A 19,679-nucleotide genomic window follows, 5' to 3' on the forward strand; every position below is an offset into this window, starting at 1 on the left:
TTGTTGTTGTTTTTTTTTTTTTGGTCAAAATCTTAGAGTTATCTATTTAGGTCATTTAATGAATGGAGAAGTCCACCATACAACCTCATTTGCAAAAGTAGTCCTCTCTGTCCTATCAACCAAGTGAAACCAAATCAAAAAGAAAAAGACTTTCATTTTTCAAATTTAAATAAATATGTGGATACATCTCCTCATGACAACAGTCTCACTTGAGGAGACCAGTAGAAAATGGATAGACAGACAACAGACAACAGATGGAAAGATGGATAAGCAGAAAGCAGGCAGGCAGACAGAGTCTTGCCAGGATGAAATACTATTTCATATTTTTTTACCAGTTCAGTATTTTTCAAGATAGATATAGATATAGATCCTTGCTTTCCTGGGTTTCCCCTTCAGAAGTAATGCAGTCTTGAACTGTCACTTTGCTTGAAGCCTTAGAGACTTTATCCCAGGACAATAAATCATAGTAAGATTTGGGATGAGTGAAAGGTATGACATCTGTAAAGTATGAGAGGGGATTATGACAGAAGATAGGAAGAAAGAAGTGGCTGACCACAGATTCTCTCAGATACATCAGTGTCAGAGAAGCATACACATAGAAGCTGAGGACTAGGAAATTGGTTCCCTCAAAACTGTCCATGCTCTGTGGCCCCTGGAAAGTCTTGGTGGACACCCAAGGTACAATTTCTCCAGTCTAAAGACAGCAGCCCTACACCAATGAACTTATGCAATCTACAGTAAAGGCTAAAACAATTCCCCCACTAAAACTGACAAGAAACCAAGGAAGGAGAAGCATACAATTTTAAAAAGAGGGGGGCTGGGGCGCCTGGGTGGCTCAGCTGGTCAAGCAACTGCCTTGGGATCAGGTCATGATCTGGAGTTCCAGGATCAAGTCCCACATCCGGCGCCCTGCTTGCCGGGGAGTCTGCTTCTGCTTCTGACCTCTTCCCTCTCATGCTGTCTTTCTCTCTCTCTCTCTCAAATAAATAAAATACAATAAATCTTTTTTAAAAATAAAAATAATAAAAAATAAAAAATATGGGGAAAAGAGAATAAAAAATTAAACCATATTCCTTAGAAACTTAGAAAATAAAAGCTTTCCGTATAAGAATGCTAAAGGAAGTTGACATAATATCACCTCAAATGTGAAACTCCCTGAATCTCACCAGTACCTGTGCTGAAACAAAGATCTTGCTTTTCAGTATTTGTGACTCAAGATCTCACATGGGTTCAATCCTTCATTTACAGTGGTTCTGTTTCTTATTTAAAACAATAAGTTTTCCTCAGATCCACTACTTTACTGAATCACATGATGGGGAAAGAGATGGAGATTCTTAAACAAAAGGCAAAGGGGATGTGGCCAATTTTTACCATTTGGGATATTAACAAGTTTAACATGGCTCAGCAACTATCTTAAGTGTTATATCAACTATTATGACACAAGCTAAAGGTGTTGAAATATAAGGATGTGTGTTTTCTGAGAAGAAATGGGTGACAATTTGAAGGGCTGGGGTTTTTTTTAACATGAAGAATAAATACATAAGAATTCAGAACAGATTCTCAACCAACACTAATGTGCAATAAGGTTTATGCAGGTTAAGAAAGGTTTTAAACTTCTAAAAAAATTTCAAGGAAACTACTGTTTCCTGTTATTTCTGGAAAAAATCTGTAAATGCTAGTGTTTTATTTATTTTTTTTTTTAAAGATTTTTATTTATTTATTTGACAGAGAGAAATTACAAGTACACTGAGAGGCAGGCAGAGAGAGAGAGAGAAGGAAGCAGGCTCCCTGCTGAGCAGAGAGCCCGATGCGGGACTCGATCCCAGGACCCTGAGATCATGACCTGAGCCGAAGGCAGCGGCTTAACCCACTGAGCCACCCAGGCGCCCAATGCTAGTGTTTTAAAAGGGAAACATTTATGGAGAGATATTAAGTATGTTTTACATGCTATACATATAGGATTCTTGTTTGTTCATTTCCCCTTAGAAATTTGTAATTCTGTTTTAAATAAGTGACATTTACTCTCACTTAAGCTTTCTGTCTTTTCATTCCCCTAAATAAGCATCTCCATGGGAAGTACAGGGCATCTAGGATTTTTCTACACCTAGATAATTAAATTTTGGTAAAGATTTTCCTTTCTTGAATAAGATCCATAACCTACACTGTCTGAATTGACTGTTTTGGCAAAAAAATCTCTATACTGCTTGTTTTACAGTAAAGTATTGGCATCTTTAAAATAAAGATAATTTGCTTACATTTGTACACCTATCGGTTATAATACCCACATTACTTTCAGTACAGGTATTGCGCTTTGTTACAGAAATATGAATAATCAACCTGGTGGATATTTTTCAATCGAAGGATGCATGAGAAGAACTTTTACTGTGGCCCAATAAATGAATTTAGGGCTATCACTTGGTAGAAGAAAAATCAATAAATATATAAACATTTCTATGCCCACCAAAATCTCTTTCATAGCTCTTCCAAGCACCATGGTTAATTGCTATGAGCAAGTTAACGTTGGAGATTTTAAAGATCCAAATAGTGCAAAGGCAGCCAGTCTACCAACTGGTAATTTATCATGAAAGTCAACAATTACTTCTGTTTTGTAGAGAGAAAATAGAAATAATAAAAATAAGAATATTTAGTAGCATAAAGATAATTTTTTTAGTAGCATAAAGATTCTGTGAATGAGCAATAACTAGTTTGTTGTCATCTATGATATTTCCCATATCCATAGGTTTTTCACACACTTACTTGAACAATGGAGTTCCACAAACAACACATTTATATATTCCAGGATCTTTGTGATGTGTATATTCTCCTTCAAAGGCACTGATAAACAATAAACAAAGCATTAAAAAATTTAAACAAAGTTAGTATTATTTCTTACAGAATGTATTTACTTAAAATATATTTCTCTAATAAATCTTTTTGTCTTAAAATGAGAACAGACCAAACATATGGAAATCTGAACATTACTAATATATTTCAAATCTATATAATAAAATGTGCATATAACTACCCTAAACTAGAGCAGGTTAAAAAAAAAAAAAAGATCAAGCCATCTAGTTCTGTAATGCTTAGAAAAAAATTTTTGTTATTAAAAAAAAAAACCTTATAATTCAGAATCACAGGGAAAAAAAATTACTACATAAGATTTCTGCCTATTCTACAGTGTTCAAGAGTGTATACCCAAAAGTGCAGAAGGGTCCAAGACTTCAAGTGGAAGGAGTCTTACTTTTTGGTTCGAAAAGGAATATTGCAGCTTTAAGGGAATATTTTTCTAAGTTAACAATCTTAAAGGCTAGGAGGTCATTCAGCTAATACAAATCAGCTGTGCTAGCCCAACAAAAAGTCTATGTGCTCTACAGCTTGTTTTTATTATCCTTTCACCCTCTTTATGAGGTCCAATTTTTTTATAAACAGAATTTTTAAGAATGACCTAATCTCTAGTTGTTTGTGTGCATTAAATCATTTGGCTAGTCATGTACACAGCGGGACAGGCAGAGGTCCTCCTGGGCTGAGGCTGAAGCCCACCACTGGCTCACTATGTGGTGAGAGTAGACTCTGTCAGAGCTTCGACATTGGGTAAATTCCGTAAACAGTATATACTATGACAGGAAGAGAATGTTGCCTATTAACAAGGCCCCCGTGTGTGGCAGAGGGCTCTTTCAGTTCATGAATGAAAACAAGAAGTTACATCATTAATAAATTTGGATCAGAGGTAAGTCACAGCCCTATGCCAGCCTCCATGGTATAAATTAAACAACAAAATGGTTGGACCCTGGCAGGTTACCTTTGAGCTGGAATCAGCTGAGAGAGACTTTATTCACTAAAAACATCTTGGAAGTGAACAAACTCTTTTTTCAGGACTCAGGGCGAACTTCCAAGGACCAAAGCCATGTGAGGGCAGTTATTGAAAATTTTTGACATTCCAACCACAAATGAGCCAATAAATACTTTCTCCACATGTGCTTCAAAAAGAAATTGGAGTGGGGTAGAAAGGAACTAAATTATGCTACCTTCTTTTTGCAGCCAAAACGTCTATACTTACAATGGCCACCTTCAAAATTTCAGCATCCTGGCACAATGCCATGTCCCTCATGGTTTTGCTTACTGTGATGTCTTCCCAAAAAATGTACCTAAATCGCTATTACTTCCACACATTTTGTAGTAAACTAAAAACAGGCCCTTAATAAAAGCCTTGTGACTTTACATAAGATAGAGTGTTCATTAAATGGGGGAAAGAATAAATAAAACTTAGTCTTAACCTAAACAATACCATTTTCAACCTTTTCAAGGATACTAATTTGTAGATTTTTAGCAAATAAGTGTAGAATTCTCTAAATTAAATGGCAAGGAAAAGGATTCAGAGCCGTGGAGGTAGGGTGGGGGCGGGGGGTGGTGAAGAAAACTAGTTCTTAATGACTTTTTCTTACAGCTCATCTTACCTTTCGGTCCCTTTCTCCTGAGTGACATGGTACTGCAGGGGTGTTAGCCGCTTCCTCAGTTCCTGCTGGGAAAAGACCACCTTACAGTTCTTTTTATCCCTACATGACCCTGGAAAGAGAGAGGATATGGGAGAAGGAGTCTTTTTAGTTCGAATCCTAAATACTTGCTTTGGCTGGGCGCCACCGCCCAGCTTCTGCAGTCACTTGTCAACCACTAGACTGGTCCCTAACGCACCAGACAAAATCATCTGAACTGCAGCTGACTATTTCTCTCCGGTGGAAGAGAATCTTTCTCAAGATTCAAGGGATCCCACTGGAGCATTGACAAGGTGCCCTAACCAAAGATGCCAACATGGGATGGTAACAACTCACTGAATGTTCCCAAAGGTGGTAGCATACATATCCTTTGTCTCCTAATACCAGGAAATCCTTTTTTTTTTTTTTTTCAAAGAAATTCAAAAAGCATCACCCTGCTTATGAGCATTTACACTGTATATATATATATATAAGATGATGGGCATATGATACTGAAGAGTAACTCCCCACTCAACAATTCTGCAACTTAGTGAGATAGCTTGAAACCATCATTCAATTTCCATTCTAGGCCATTTAAATGGCATCCTATTTTTTTTTAAAACCCTAAAGATGCATTTTTCCATAACTTAGGAATTTGTTGTTCTCTGTGATTCTGTCAGACATTTCACTAGGTTCTGAGAGTTCTTAAAAACAAGTGTCTTTAGAGACCGTATCTTCCAATGTTAGAGAGGCAGCAAGAAAGCTTTAATAGACTTCAGAAGAAGGCTTTAACACTAATGTAGATTCAATAAGTTCTGAAGAAAAGGTGAGAAAAATAGGGAGGGGGGAGACAAAGAGAAGAAGTAAAGTGAATGTGATTTTACTTAGAGACCTACAGTCTTCTTTTTGCAAAGTACATCTAGGAAGACTTCACTGATTAAGTGTATTTGAATGGGGAAATAATTGTAATGTGACTGTAATAACAATGGCAGCTTTTATTTCAGCCTACACAGACTGCAGTAAAATGTTCAGACAACACCTGTTTATATGTAGTATTTTATTTTACCTACACAAATGATTGAAAAGAAATATAACTCCGCGACAGGGCAACCCTTACTCAATGCAATAAAATTGCCCTTTTTTTTAAAGGCCATCCATCATAGTGGGAAAGAGGCTTGCAGTGGGCCCTATGTGCAAAATCTCTTACCATGTTTTGAACTTTCTAAAAGAAAGCTTGCTTCATTACCTGAATACTGAACTTCCTCCGAAATGAAAAGAACTCTGATTAAAATAGAAAAGCTCCCCACATCTTTTACTGGTAAGTCACCTGATGTCATAGTATGTGAGGTCACTGAAATGAAACCAGGAAAAATTGACTAACCGGTTCCCCTGATTGTGGGATTGAAGAAGCATATCAGCTTCCAGAATCAGGGCCACCAAGACAGAGCGGCTGATCCTCGATGAGAAAATACAGAGGCGGGAAGATAGCTAACCAGAGCCAAACAAAGTCGCACCTTGACCTAGGCCTGTGGGTTGTCAAACAGCGCCTCTTTTGACCTTCCACGGAGCAGGCTGGCCTTGCTCTGGCCTGGGAAGATCAACAGGGACAGCTGGCATATGGCTGATGGCGTGCCGGTCTCTCATCTCGGTGGAACCCATATTACGCTAGGCTTTACCCAAACACCTACTACTTACACTTTCAATCTTTTCTGAGGGGCAGATGAGAAATGTTTGTCCTGTCCGAGCCCACCTTTTCAGAGCCTGAACACGGAACTGCTTTGTTACCTTTCAGTTGACTGTCATAACCGAGTTTCTGTTCCGTTCACTCTAGACTCTCAGAAGTGATCTTTTTGTTTTTATTTCTCTATTAGTTGGGAGGGTTGTATCTCTGTTGATTTTGTCCAAAAAGATTCATTAATTGCAAATTTAATGTGACAAAATCTCTGGGTTAAAAGTATTCTTTCCCGGCACAGAATTAAAATCTGTACAATTAGAATTAAACGATTCTGCCCAAAATATTTTTGTTAATATATGTTCATTCATACAAAAAGACCAATTGTGTTCCCAAAATTGAGAGAACTAAGCTACCCATCTGTATGTCATTTAGCACAAGAGAAGCAACTGCAGGTTTAAATTACACGGTATTGGGTTGCAATTTCCTAACATTGGATGCTTTTCTGCTTTTTTACCTTGAGTCATTTACTAAGGAGTGTTCATAAAAAGTAGCTTAAAGCACAGATGCTTGCAAATCGCTTAGGCAAAGATGTTTCTCTCTTTTTCATTCTTCCTCTCTCAAAAATCTCTTCTGAAGAAAGAGAATAAAATTGCTGGTCAGTTTTGACGAACCACGTAAAGTATTTGTACAGAGAGAAAAGGTAAAATTGAAAACATCTGATTGAAGTAAATACGACAAACATAAAAGCTTTCCTAGTGAATGAAGGTATTGAGGACACTTTATTTCATAGATTAGAAATTACTTTTGATCTAAACATTCTTAAAAACAGATTGTTTTTCCACCATGAACCATCTCATTAACTATGCCACAGAGACCTCGTTTTCATGGCAAGCTTTGAAAGAGGGCTGTGCTCTTTTGTCAGACTCCATCTTATCTGGGAGGGGGATAAAGATTTCAGTCCAGCTTTCTTTGTTTGTCTTTCAAGAACCACTAAAGCAGTATTCACACAAATTTTGTAGGAATGTGCCCTATGTCACAGCCTACAAATTATTTGGTTTTGGTGCACTTAAAGGTCATCTTCCAAATTAGCAAATTTTTCCTATATCCTGGCTTTTCAACCTTAAATATAAATATTGTTTCCTAACTGTAAGTGAGGTTTTTTTTTTTTTTTTTTTTTTCCTTTAAGAAACACTAGTGCTTATTTGAAGTTGTCGAACTTTGTACGTTTTTATTCTTTGGTCATACCATGTTCTCAAAATAATTAGGCTTTCAAAGTGTATCTAATAGCAAAAGGAAGTATATGCAGACTAGAAACAGTTATTGTGATTTTATATCAAACAACCCAATGAGCAGTTAGGCAGATTTTAATAAATTTCTTGCCACATAGTTTAATAATATACTTCCTGGACAATTGAAAGCTATACTATTACATTAGTTCTTCCAGCGTCATAACCCAAAACTGACATATATAAACACAGAAAGGCTTCCCTTTTGTCTCTGATTTCCTTTCTCCCTCTCAGACTCACTTTTCTAAAGTTATATGGTGCCACTGTTAATTTCGAAGAAATCATTTCATTTTGAAATCCTAGAATAATTCATTGGATGGTTTCCCTTCGCTATCTTCACTTAGGAACTGTAATTTTCTTATTACACAGGGTAATTTAACATTAGTATTATATGACATCGGCTCAATGACCTCTAAATTGGCTTAGAAGTATGTTAGGGAAAGACTTCTCCCTGTATTTAAATGTTTACTAGAATGCTTCGAAGGCACAAGTGAGTGTGTGTGTGCATACATGCAACACAAAATATGTTTGGGGGAGTGATACTGCCACCTCGGTATCTCACCATAACACCAGTCCCTATAGAGTAACTTCGGTATAGATAAGCTCCATCTTGAACCCCATCCAAGAGTATTTATTGACTGAAATATGCCTGAAGTCTCTTTTTATATTGGTGCTTGTTCCATTGAGGCTTGCTGCCTCAAAGCCAGTATTATCTTGAAGCTCCAATGGCAAACTCTTGCTCTAAGTAGAAACAGACTTACAGCAAAAGTTCATGTTCTGGTTCTGCCTGCTTCCCAGTCATGTGACCTCAGGCAAGTCAGTCTCTCTGACCATGTGCTGATACCTTCACAGGTCTGCTCTAAGGACCACAGCAATGATCTAAGTGATCTCAGCAAACACTGTCTGAATAAATGCAGTACCACATTATCATGCTGAAGCCACTAAATTCTGAAGTTAAAAATGTATTTTCAGGGGCGCCTGGGTGGCTGAGTGGGTTGAGCCGCTGCCTTCGGCTCAGGTCATGATCTCAGGGTCCTGGAATTGAGTCCCGCATCGGGCTCTCTGCTCAGCGGGGAGCCTGCTTCCTCCTCTCTCTCTCTCTGCCTGCCTCTCTGCCTACTTGTGATCTCTCTGTCAAATAAATAAATAAAATCTTTAAAAAAAAATGTATTTTCAAAGGCAGCCAGGTTAACTATTTCAGTGTGCTGCAGTATTTTATTGGTAACCATTTTTCTATAATAATTCCCTTAGGACAGTATTTTTCTCACAAATTATCTTTTTAAATGATTAAAATAAGAATTTAAAAAAACCTAAAATTTGAGTATTTACTATGTGCCAGGCACATTTCTAGGCATTTTTACATAACCATGTTTAATCCTCTCAATAATTCTAGGAGTTTGACATCATGCCCATTCTACAGATTCAGAAACTGAGGCTCAGAGAGGTTGTAAAATAACTAAGGACAAACAGTAAATAGATATATCAACCCAAACCCAGGGCTATCTGACCCTAAAGCCCATAGTCATTATATAGTCTGTGAGGACAAATTATGTTACTGTTTTCTTCTTTCTTCTTAAATTATGCAATAACTTTTAGCTCAAGAACTATTGCTAACAACTTAAGATAATAAAGGAGAAGAGTAATAATCACCATAGTACATTCAGAAAAATAAATACATTTGTCTGTTGGCCAATGTCTGTTTTCCTGTGTTCATTCCCTCAGCAGAAGGTCAATGACAAGGTTCAAATGGGATTCTCACAAAGTCTATAAAACGTTGAAAGGCTTTTTAACTTCCTGTTAAGAAGTAAATCAGATCTGTTACCTAAGTTTTAGAACACTTTTAAGTCATAAATCTTACATTTCATTGTGAAAAATCAAAACAAAACAAGACCTAAAGACCCCATAACTTTAGTTTGGGTTCTAGGATCAGAAAAAAATGAACTATTAAATATTTTCCCAAGATAATAAATAAATAAAAGATGACAAGACCATCTTGTTTTGCTTTGAGTTTAGTGGGTTTAAACAGTAAAATTCATGTTGAAATAGCTTGCTACTATATTTCAAAGTGGTATGCTTCAATTTTCCTTACCACTTTGAATTTTCAGTTGGTTATTAGTCCATCACAGTGGAAAGCTGAACACTATCCAGATATGACAATGATAGAAATTTCTAAATAAGCGGGCATTTATAAAAGCCAAATCTAGTCCATTTTTAGAATAGCATGTGAAATGTATTCCATGAACCATTTTTTTTCATATATGTTTGTTTGTTTTGCGTTCCAGTAATTTAATAAAGACTTGGGGGAAAAAAATGCCAAGCATGAGGAAGAAAAGCTTTCATGCCTATAGAAGCATACCCAATTCTGATTTTTCTCTCAAATAGATCTACATAGGAAAAACATTCCCAAGGTTAACATGCAATCTAAGATGTCATGACACTTTTGCCTCAATACTGTGGCTTCCATGAAACTAGAGTTGCGGGGCTTACTTATAGGACCATTGATCCAACACTTTTTTCTTACTTTTTCTAAAGGCAACAAAAGTGTTGAATGCTTACAGAGTGCCAGGTACTGTGCTAAATAAAATATATTCCTTCATTCCTCCAGTAATCATTGAGCACCTATTACATGTTGGCATTATTCTATGTACTTAGGCTATACCAGTGAACAAAATAAAGATTCTGTTTTCATGGAGCTCCTGCAAAAGCAGCAGGGGTGGGGGAAGACAGAAAAAACACAATGAAAATAAGTAAGCAAATTAGATAGCCTCTTTGTAGGTGACAAGTACACAGGAAGGAAAGGGCAAAACTGAGCAGAGCAAAGAAGATTAGAAATGGAAGAAGTTACAGGCTGTAGCCTTAAATATGGTCAAGGTAGGGCTCACTGAGAAGGTGACATTGGACAAAGCCCTGAAGGAAGAAAGTTGGCTGTACGAATATCCAAGAGTTGCTTTCTAAACAGAGGACATGGCCAATACAAGAGATGATTACGCTAATTCATGCTCCAGTGGTAGAGACAGAGACAGGGAACTGCAAGACATGTGCCAAAACCTGAAGGTGAATTAGGCAGAAAGCAACAATTTAAACATGCTAAGAGTAAGTTTTTAAACCAGGAAATTTACAATTACATATCTTCATACAGACATTGTCTGGCATTACTTTTTAATCCCAAGAGAAATGTTAGCGAATATCCTTTTAGCAAAGAGTTATCCTCGAAATATTTCTCCGAGAGCATCTGACTGGCTGAACTTTGAACCCAGAACTAGAGTGCAGTCTCGGCTAACTTGCTCTGTGTAATTAATGTCATCTCTTTCAGACTACAGATTATCATTCCCAACCTGGAGTCATGTGTGAGAGGACACTCAATAGATGTTTTTCAGTGATAAATTTTTGATAGACCCAGAAAGCAAAATCCTTTAGCCAAAGGATGCTTTTACCCTTCTGTAACAATCCAGTCCCTCCTCCCTGCCGAATGCTTGCGCAGGTGATGTCAGGGAATATTCATAATTAAAGAAAGTTTAAAATTTGTACCTAACCTGGTTTCCATATTTAAAAACATTCCTAATTTAGGTTCAGTTTCATTTCATTCATCCTCCAAGTCTTAAATATAACACAAAGAAAATAAAACTTGAGGTCTTAAGAGTCAGAAAGCAAGACCACTGTTTCTTCCAAAAGATTTTTTTTTCTATATGTGAGAAAAATCATATCCTTGTCATAGTAATTATCACATTTAATGCCTTCTCATTGTTTTTCTATTCACATTAGACAGTTCTACAGATCGGTTTCAGTTATATTCTGTTGATGCATGCACAGAGTTCTAATTAACATCAATGGACATTAGAAGCATGCCAAAGCAACATACCATTTTAAATGTTTTGAATTAAACAAGACCATATGTTTTAGTGGAGCCTAGTTGAATGATAAAATTGGTCTCTGGTTTCCATACTGAAGGTCTGAATAGATAAATGAGAGAATACTTTAAGGAAATTTTCCTTCCACGTCTACATATTTATTCAGATAAATTCCAAATAAATTCATATTTATTCGGATAAATTCATCCCTACTCTGATAACCCCTTTCTTCTGTATACCTTTAGTACTAGTGCATTTACTCTACAAGGTACTAGTTAATGGGCTAAAATAACATTTTTCAACTACTCTCAAATGTCTTCAGTTGTTTCCACTTTATTTTCCCAGATTATAAATTCTTTGACAATACAAACTGTTGAGCCTCATATTAATTCATACATTCTACAACTATTTATTAAACATCTACAGTGAATCAAGAACTATGATTAGCTCTGGAAAGTTAAAAACAAATAATTCAAGGTTCTGATCTTAGGAGAGCACACATTCTAGCAGGAAAGATATAAGAAAAGCCATCAATATAATGTGCAGTCACATGGTAAAAGTATACACAAAATTTTGTTAACAAAGAAGACATTAATATTCTCAAACTTTGCCCATCTAGATTGACAAGGTCCAATTGTAACTGAGATATGGAAAACTCATATATTGTAGAAACAGCATCTATTGGCTCAGAGGGCTAGAGAAGATTCAAATAGGGCAGAGAACTCCATCTAGACAAGCTGAGATGTAGTGTGATCAAATGTGTTCAATGTCAAGGTGTTAAGTATCCAGGTCTGATGAATGGAATCCAAAGCATCTTTCACATAAGAGGTATCAGCTAACTTACCAAAGTAAAAACAGACAGGATAAAGTGTGGATTTAGATTTGGAAGAGGAGAAATTGTGTAGCTGAGAAATAAGGCAGTTTTGGGGTGCCTGGGTGGGTCAGTGGATTGAGCCTCTGCCTTCTGCTTAGGACTTTTCCCAGGGTCCTGGGATCTAGCCCCACATCAGGTTCTCTGCTCAGCAGGGAGCCTGCTTCTGCCCCCCCCCCCACCTGCCTCTCTGCCTACTTGTGATCTCTCTCTGTCAAATAAATAAATAAAATATATATTTTTTAAAGAAATAAGGCAGTTTTAATATTAAGGGGAATGTGTGCAAGCTTTTTCTCACTGGAAGTCAATGGGAGTACATTTATTTCCCACAACATCCAAAGCCTATTAATATGGTTTAAAATTCTAGCTTTTAATAGTAAGCTCCCATAATTAGAGAGGCATGTGTTTCTTGATAGGAGACATGGAGATGCTTGCCACTATGTGTATCCTGGTGAAACAGTCACCTGAATGACTCTGTAAGACAGAAACCATTTTATATTTCTATCTATTACTTGTGTGTCACAAGTAAATTTTTAATTGTTGAAGTCATATGTAGCAATAATTTTATCAACATTCTTTAAGTATCTAAAAGAACTAGAGTGCTTTATCAACTCTTCAGAATGTGATGCAAATACCAAGAGCAATGATTTTTACATTAATGTGGACCATAAAGCCTAAGTTTTGGGAAATATTTAAAACATCTCTTGATGCAAAAAGCATTTTCTTGCTTGCAAAGCATATGAGTAAAAAGAGAATTTTTAAAGGCACCGCCATCATCAAGTGACAATGGTGGAAGAGAAAGTCACTTAACTTCAAGTCTATCTGATTGCATGTGAAATGTCTGACAAAGTGGAGTTCCCTGTTTTTAATTTTTTTTTTTTCTAGTATGGGTCTTCACTATAACATCATGGCCCATACAGGGAAAGAAAAAAAAATTAAAAACAGACAGGCTCATTTCCATTCTACATTTCACATGCAATCAAAAAGACTTGCAAAAAAATAGCTTGCTCTCCCATCCTGCCTTGCCCCTTTGAGAGCAGACTGAAGGGAAGTTGAGGGGTAACTATCCACAAAAAGGAAGGACAGGATCCACCACTTAGGGATGCAGAATTCTATTTAAATGTAACATTAAGAATACTTCATTAGAAAGAAAATAATATTTATATTGTCTGAGAGCTTAGCTTTGTAAATTTCCAAATCTTTGGATTTAAGACCAAGAGATTACCTAATCCAGCACTTCCCAAAATGTAATCTGTAACACACTGGCTCCAAAAAAAAAAAATGTTAATAGGTTGTTCTTACAAGGAGGTTGGGGTGGGTGGGTGGGTAGATGGTTGGTGAGAATAAATTTCCACAGTCAAACTATATTGGAAAAATCAAGGTTACATGGGCTTTTTAATGAAGATCTTCTCAGAGATTTTTCTTAATACTGATGTGCATTATTAAATATGTGGTATTTCAGCACACCATTACTTTACGCTCTACTACAAAAGTAAAAAAAGTAAAAAAGAGTTGTAATGACATAATATTTTCTCACATGGTTGGTTAAACTGCATCCTCATTATCAAGATGATAAACTGTAAAAACAGAAGTTATAAAATATGATAGCATGCAGTTTCTCAATCTGACAATAGGATCACTTTTACAGGGTATTCATTAGTGTACCTCAAGTTATAACTTGGGAAGTGAGGACCTTCTAGTCCAAACCTCTCATGAGGAAACCAGGTCCTAACAAAGTTACTTGACGTGGTCACGCACCTGGTTAATGAGAGCCAGGCTCTCTTGTCTGCAGTGTTCCTACTTTAATTTATTCATTCATTACATTTCTTTCTTGAACTCCTGCTTTGTTGTGCTTTAACATGCCCATCTTTTACTAACCCATGTGCTCACAGTCCATTCCCACCCCCATGTCGCCATCCCCACCCCTACGACTTCCTGCTAATTACATCTACACATTCCTTCAATATCTGTCATTGCTTCAGATCCTATTCCAAGAAGCCAGTCAGCCATTCTGTTCAGAAAGAAGCAGAGTGCTTCTCACTTCTCTTACTCCCTCCATAGGAGGGAAAGCAAAGGAGGAAGTGTTTATGTAGAATCATAAAACCATTAAGTATATAACTTCCTTCACCCTATAGATAACAAAACCTGGACCCAAAGTGGCCATCTTTCTCACCAGGATATACATTTCTCAAAAACAGAGGTCAGATTATTTACAATGTGACATTGTTTTGATACATAAGCAGATGCTACTTCATTCATTCCACAAATATTTATCAAACACCTATTAAATGACAAGATACAATTCTAGTTGCAGAGTTATAGTAGTGAACTAAAGAGGCAAAAAAAATTCTGCCTTTCCGGAGCTTCCTCTGAAGGAACCAAGGATTTTCCTACATTAGAAATAGATTTTGGCCAATCAAACCCATCACCTTTCCTGGACATATTTAATGTCCCACCCCTCCTTTTTTAATTTTTCCAGCTTATTTTCCTGTAGAGCCAGAGATTAAAGTGGCACATAATACATGGGAAATGTAAGATAATGTTAATACCTGAAGGTCATATCTAATTGTGAAAGATTTGAAAAGATTGTTAAGTCATTCCAAGCTTACAGATGAAAGCAGGAATAAAAGGCATAAAGCAGATTAATGGGGCCAGAAAGCAAGTTGGTAGTAGAAACAAGATAGTAAATACAGACTAAGCTTCCAATCTGGTTCTTCATCAATACCAGTAATAGGACAGCAAGATCTGAAACTTAAAATGTTATCTAAAATTTGAACAAGAACTATTAAAATATTAATCAAAATGGAATATAGTATGAACAGCTGTCTCATTCCATGAGCCAAAATGCACTTCTACAACAAAACAAAATCTTAAAAACTATAGCTATAGGGACGCCTGGGTGGCTCAGTTGGTTGGACGACTGCCTTCGGCTCAGGTCATGATCCCGGAGTCCCGGGATCGAGTCCCACATCGGGCTCCCAGCTCATGGGGAGTCTGCTTCGCTCTCTGACCTTCTCCTCGCTCATGCTCTCTCTCACTGTCTCTCTCTCAAGTAAATAAATAAAATCTTTAAAAAAAAAAAAAAAAAAAAAAAACTATAGCTATAGAATTTTGGATTTTCTTTGCTTACTTAAAATTAAAATAATCTAATGATTTAAATTAGCCCTCCATTCTTTGCTGGATATAATAAATATATCTAGTGTTGAAGGAAATGGTTATCATAGTAGTTGGATAAATTTAAATTCTCTAAATGTATAGCTCTTACAAATCACCTAAATAACATCTTTGTCCTTCCTTGGTATATTTTTTATAACATACATTTTTAAGTGGCTAATACAAATACAAGTATACTAAATGTAAAAAAAGAAAAAAAATAGGGAATTGAAATAAATGAATGGAAATTTTAAATTTTTAAATAAATGGTTGATTTTAAATGCAAATGCACAGAAATTAGAAATAATTTGCCACTGCATCTCAATAAAAACTTTTTTAAAGTATTTTAAATTAAAATGTATCTAGCAAAAGCAGTGATGAGAAATTTAACCTCTAAACAAAATATTTCGGATGAATCTACAAATTGGAAAAGACTGACAATGACAGTTCATCGAGTATCTAGCCTCAATATTAGTGAGTCTTTGTGAACTGCCAAAAAGGCCTCATTTCTTCACTAAACATGTTTGTTGTTGAGAGCGAAACATGGTTCCGGCTTGTTTGCATAAACCCTTCTATACAATCTGACAGGTAACATTCTTGTGAGCATGTTTAGTTAGATAAACATCTAATAAGATCTTATCTAATAAGATCATTATCTAATCTAATCTAATATCATTATCTAATCTTATCTAATAAGATCATTATATATAAGATATGTATAATCTTATATATAAGATTCCCAAGAGTCTATATTGTCTAGATAATCTAACCCTGCAGAATTATCATTTGTTTTCAGAACTCATCAACACGTTTTATATTCTTTACACTCACAACCAGTGAGTTTCTCAAACTAAAATTTTTTTTATCTTTTGTTCATGCCCATTTTTATCTCCCTTGCTATTAGATATTGCTACATATTTTATAACCATTAATGTATATATGAAGAATTTATTCCATATTTAATAAAAAATTAACAAAATCCACATTTAACAAACCATATGCCCAACATCTTATCCATACAGATGTATTGTGCTACAGTAATTTAGCTTTGTGCACAAATAGTTTTTAAAATTCATATTGTAATTAGATGTCATACAGCAAATTTTCAACATTAACATTAAAACTTTATTATATCATAGAGCTACTAAAACAATTTGTTTTAGAAAAAATATAGCTGCATCAGAGTACTCATTAATCAACATTTTAAATATAATTTTTCTTAGTTTCCAAAAATATTTTAATTCATGCTTAACAATCAACATGTTAAACCAATAACATTTTCAAGATTCTATAAAAAGTCAAAACATAGCAAAACAAAATGTGAAATTTTCTTTCATTCTTGGGTGGTCTGCTGAAGAAAATTTAGTTGCATATAATGCTATAAATTACTGTTAAATCAGCTATTTGGATTTAAGATAAGTTAATTTATGAAAACTTGTTGTAGTTTATAGAAAGTCTATACATGAAAGACAATTTCGATGAGATGTCCAAGCCTAAGGGACTTGGAATCCTATTGAAAATGGAAAAAGGTTTTGCACTCTACAAATATTGTTTGAACAAAATATAAGCAGAAAAACTTGTGGCTGGTAAATCCATATGTTCTTAACTGGATATTCTTTACGTACTTTTGTTTACGTTTTCACAATGCACCTATGTGCTTGTGATAGCAGTACACTTGCATGCTGCAAAAGAATGTAAATCTAGTGCCATCTACCGGAAAAAGTCGGTACAATTCAATTAGTCGTAGATCATTTTGTGAATTATGTGAGTTGAAATTTGTAGGTCTATTTTTTAAATATTATCTGTTTCTTTTTAAAAAATCTCCCCAAAGTATTTTTAATATAATCAAAGAAGTTAGGTAAGATGAGCATGTAAGACAATGGTGTAACTGAACAATGGCGGGCATTAATCTAAACATGCAGGAGAGAATTCTATTGGTGGTATCAATAAAGAAATCAGATATACTATATTCTAATGAGTTTTTAATGTTAGTATCATGTGTATTGTTTAGAACACAGGTTCTGATCCTGTGGTCAAAGGGCCCTCCCTTAAGGGTTTCAGAATATAATTTAACAGAAAAAAATGAAATTGTATGAAAAATTTTGTGTATGTTCACAAATGTACTTTCTGGGGGAGGAGAATCATAACATTTATCAAAGAATCATGGAGATGATTCATCTTTTCATAACCCTAAAAGGTTAAAAAATAAAACTGGCATAGAAAGCCAATCTATGTAGTAGATGAACAGCAAGCACACTGATGACCTCAATCCTTTTTTTTTTTTAAGTATAAAAACATACCATCAGATGCCGTAAATGAACTGTTCCCAGCTTCAACTTGGATAGTAGTTATTCTTACTTATGCATGTTGCTTTGGTGCATGTCTGCTGTGCATGTCTCTTTACAAATGGAAAATTTAAAGCATAGCAAATGACATTAACTTGCTCCAGAGAAAAGTGATCAAAAGAGCTGGAATTCTTAATTCTTAAAATAAGCATAATATATTCCTATTCCCTTCCTCAAACAGTTTATCTACCACTAAAATTCAGACTGTGAGAAAAGTAAAAGCAAGTCTGGATAATACACAATGAATCCATGTTACCGCTTTTTTGCTCTTTGTTTAGCTACAATGTGTTTTATACCTACCATATCAACTATACTCTATTAAATGCAACAAAGTGAGAAAAGAGAAATCGTTTTTCATAATATATTCAAAAGGCAGCAAAACTACGAACTTTGTTTTTAATCTTCCCATGTAAAAGAGTCTCAAATAAATGTGTACTATCTGTTACAGCTATCACTTCACCTACATGTAAACTTTCCAAAGGTTTATTCATTCATTTAATAAATATTTATCAAGTACCAGGCATTGTGCTAAACTCTGGAGAGTTCTAGTTATACAGATGATATTCTATGACTTGCAAACACCATTTGCAAAATATCTCTCTTTAAAACTTCTCATTTCTACATTAGGATATTATGATATCTTTACAAACTACATCACAGCCATGTGCCTGTTAAAAACGCCAATGAAGTACAGTAACAACCACATGTTACATGTACAATGTTAGAGAAAAGTATAATTTATCACTGCAATTAGTACTATTTAGACAAACACTCTCACTTGGCTGAAAGCTACCAGGCTATCTAGCCTAAGCTACAATTAGACTTAATTTTTATCAGGCACTGAAACTATGTAGAAAATTGTGCTTCCTAATCCCTCCTCAGATAATGCTTCAGTCTTGATATAGTGGTAAGTAATTCTAATGTTCAAACGTGGAAAAGATTTCTGTCCTCCCACCATAACCTAGGAGATTTTTTAAAAATAAATTCCCAGCCATTAATTAGCACTGAGCCTCTAGATTTGATTAAGCCAGGGCCAAAAGTAAAAACAACAGTTAATAAAATCACAGAACTGAATAGATGATTTAATTTGAATTCTTTGTTTTAAAGATAAAGATACTGAGATCAGAAGAGGTTTACATGTTCATGGTATACAAGGTAGTGATAAGGCTGTGGTTAGGAGTTTTCTGACTTCTATCCCAGTGCTCTTTTATGCAAAATGAAACTGTTATAGGAAATTAAGAAAAAAATCTGAGAAAGAAATTACCTTTAATTACAAACATGAGTGAACCATAACTCAGATACACTTAATAAGCTCTAAATTAAAATTATGCTTTATTAAAAAATAAGAAGCAAAGGAAGTCAAAGCTGAAAAATGATAGGTCACCCTTTTAGGATATGGCCTCCATTCAGATTAATCCAGTTATAATCAATTTTAAGAGTCTGTCCCAATTATTTTTTGGTTCTGGAATTATTTCATATTGAATAATATCGGAAATTAGCAGGGTATTGGCTAAGGGAGCAGAAATCTTTTTGATTTAAAGAGATTTTTGTTGGGGCGCCTGGGTGGCTCAGTGGTTTAAGCCTCTGCCTTCGGCTCAGGTCGTGATCTCAGGGTCCTGGGATCGAGCCCCACATCGGGCTCTCTGCTCAGCTTGGAGCCTGCTTCCCCCTCTCTCTCTGCCTGCCTCTCTGCCTACTTCTGATCTCTGTCTATAAAATAAATAAACAAAATCTTTAAAAAAAAATAAATAGATTTTTGTTGTAATGGGTTTTGACCAGGGAACAATAAATTAAAGCAAGACTCCAGACTTTCACCTTAATTTCCTATATCTCCAATTTTGACCACTTCCCTCCCTACTTATACAAAGTAATAGGAACTAACATTCCCACTTTAATTCACTTTTATTTTTCAAAATATAGTTTGCTTCATTCCTGTTGAACTTAATTTCTTCAACATTCCTGTATTTCTAAGAATACAATTCTGTTAGAGAAATGGATGGTAATAATTTTACTAATACTTAAATCATCAAGT

General features: G+C 35.4%; 1 protein-coding gene across 3 annotated transcripts in view; it reads right to left on the minus strand.

Moving 5' to 3' along the window:
- MSRB3 (methionine sulfoxide reductase B3) overlaps window positions 1-19,679 on the minus strand; it is a 169,176-nt gene that overhangs the window by 115,639 nt on the left and 33,858 nt on the right. For all 3 annotated transcript variants that reach the window (XM_059402537.1, XM_059402539.1, XM_059402538.1), the window contains 2 exons: window positions 4,455-4,563; window positions 2,758-2,835 (listed from right to left, as the gene is read on the minus strand). In XM_059402537.1, coding sequence (XP_059258520.1) covers window positions 2,758-2,835; window positions 4,455-4,563 — 187 coding nt within the window. The remainder of the gene's footprint in view (window positions 1-2,757; window positions 2,836-4,454; window positions 4,564-19,679) is intronic.

This window comes from Mustela nigripes, chromosome 6, assembly GCF_022355385.1.
Source record: "Mustela nigripes isolate SB6536 chromosome 6, MUSNIG.SB6536, whole genome shotgun sequence".
In the NCBI taxonomy this organism is placed as follows: Eukaryota; Metazoa; Chordata; class Mammalia; order Carnivora; family Mustelidae; genus Mustela; species Mustela nigripes.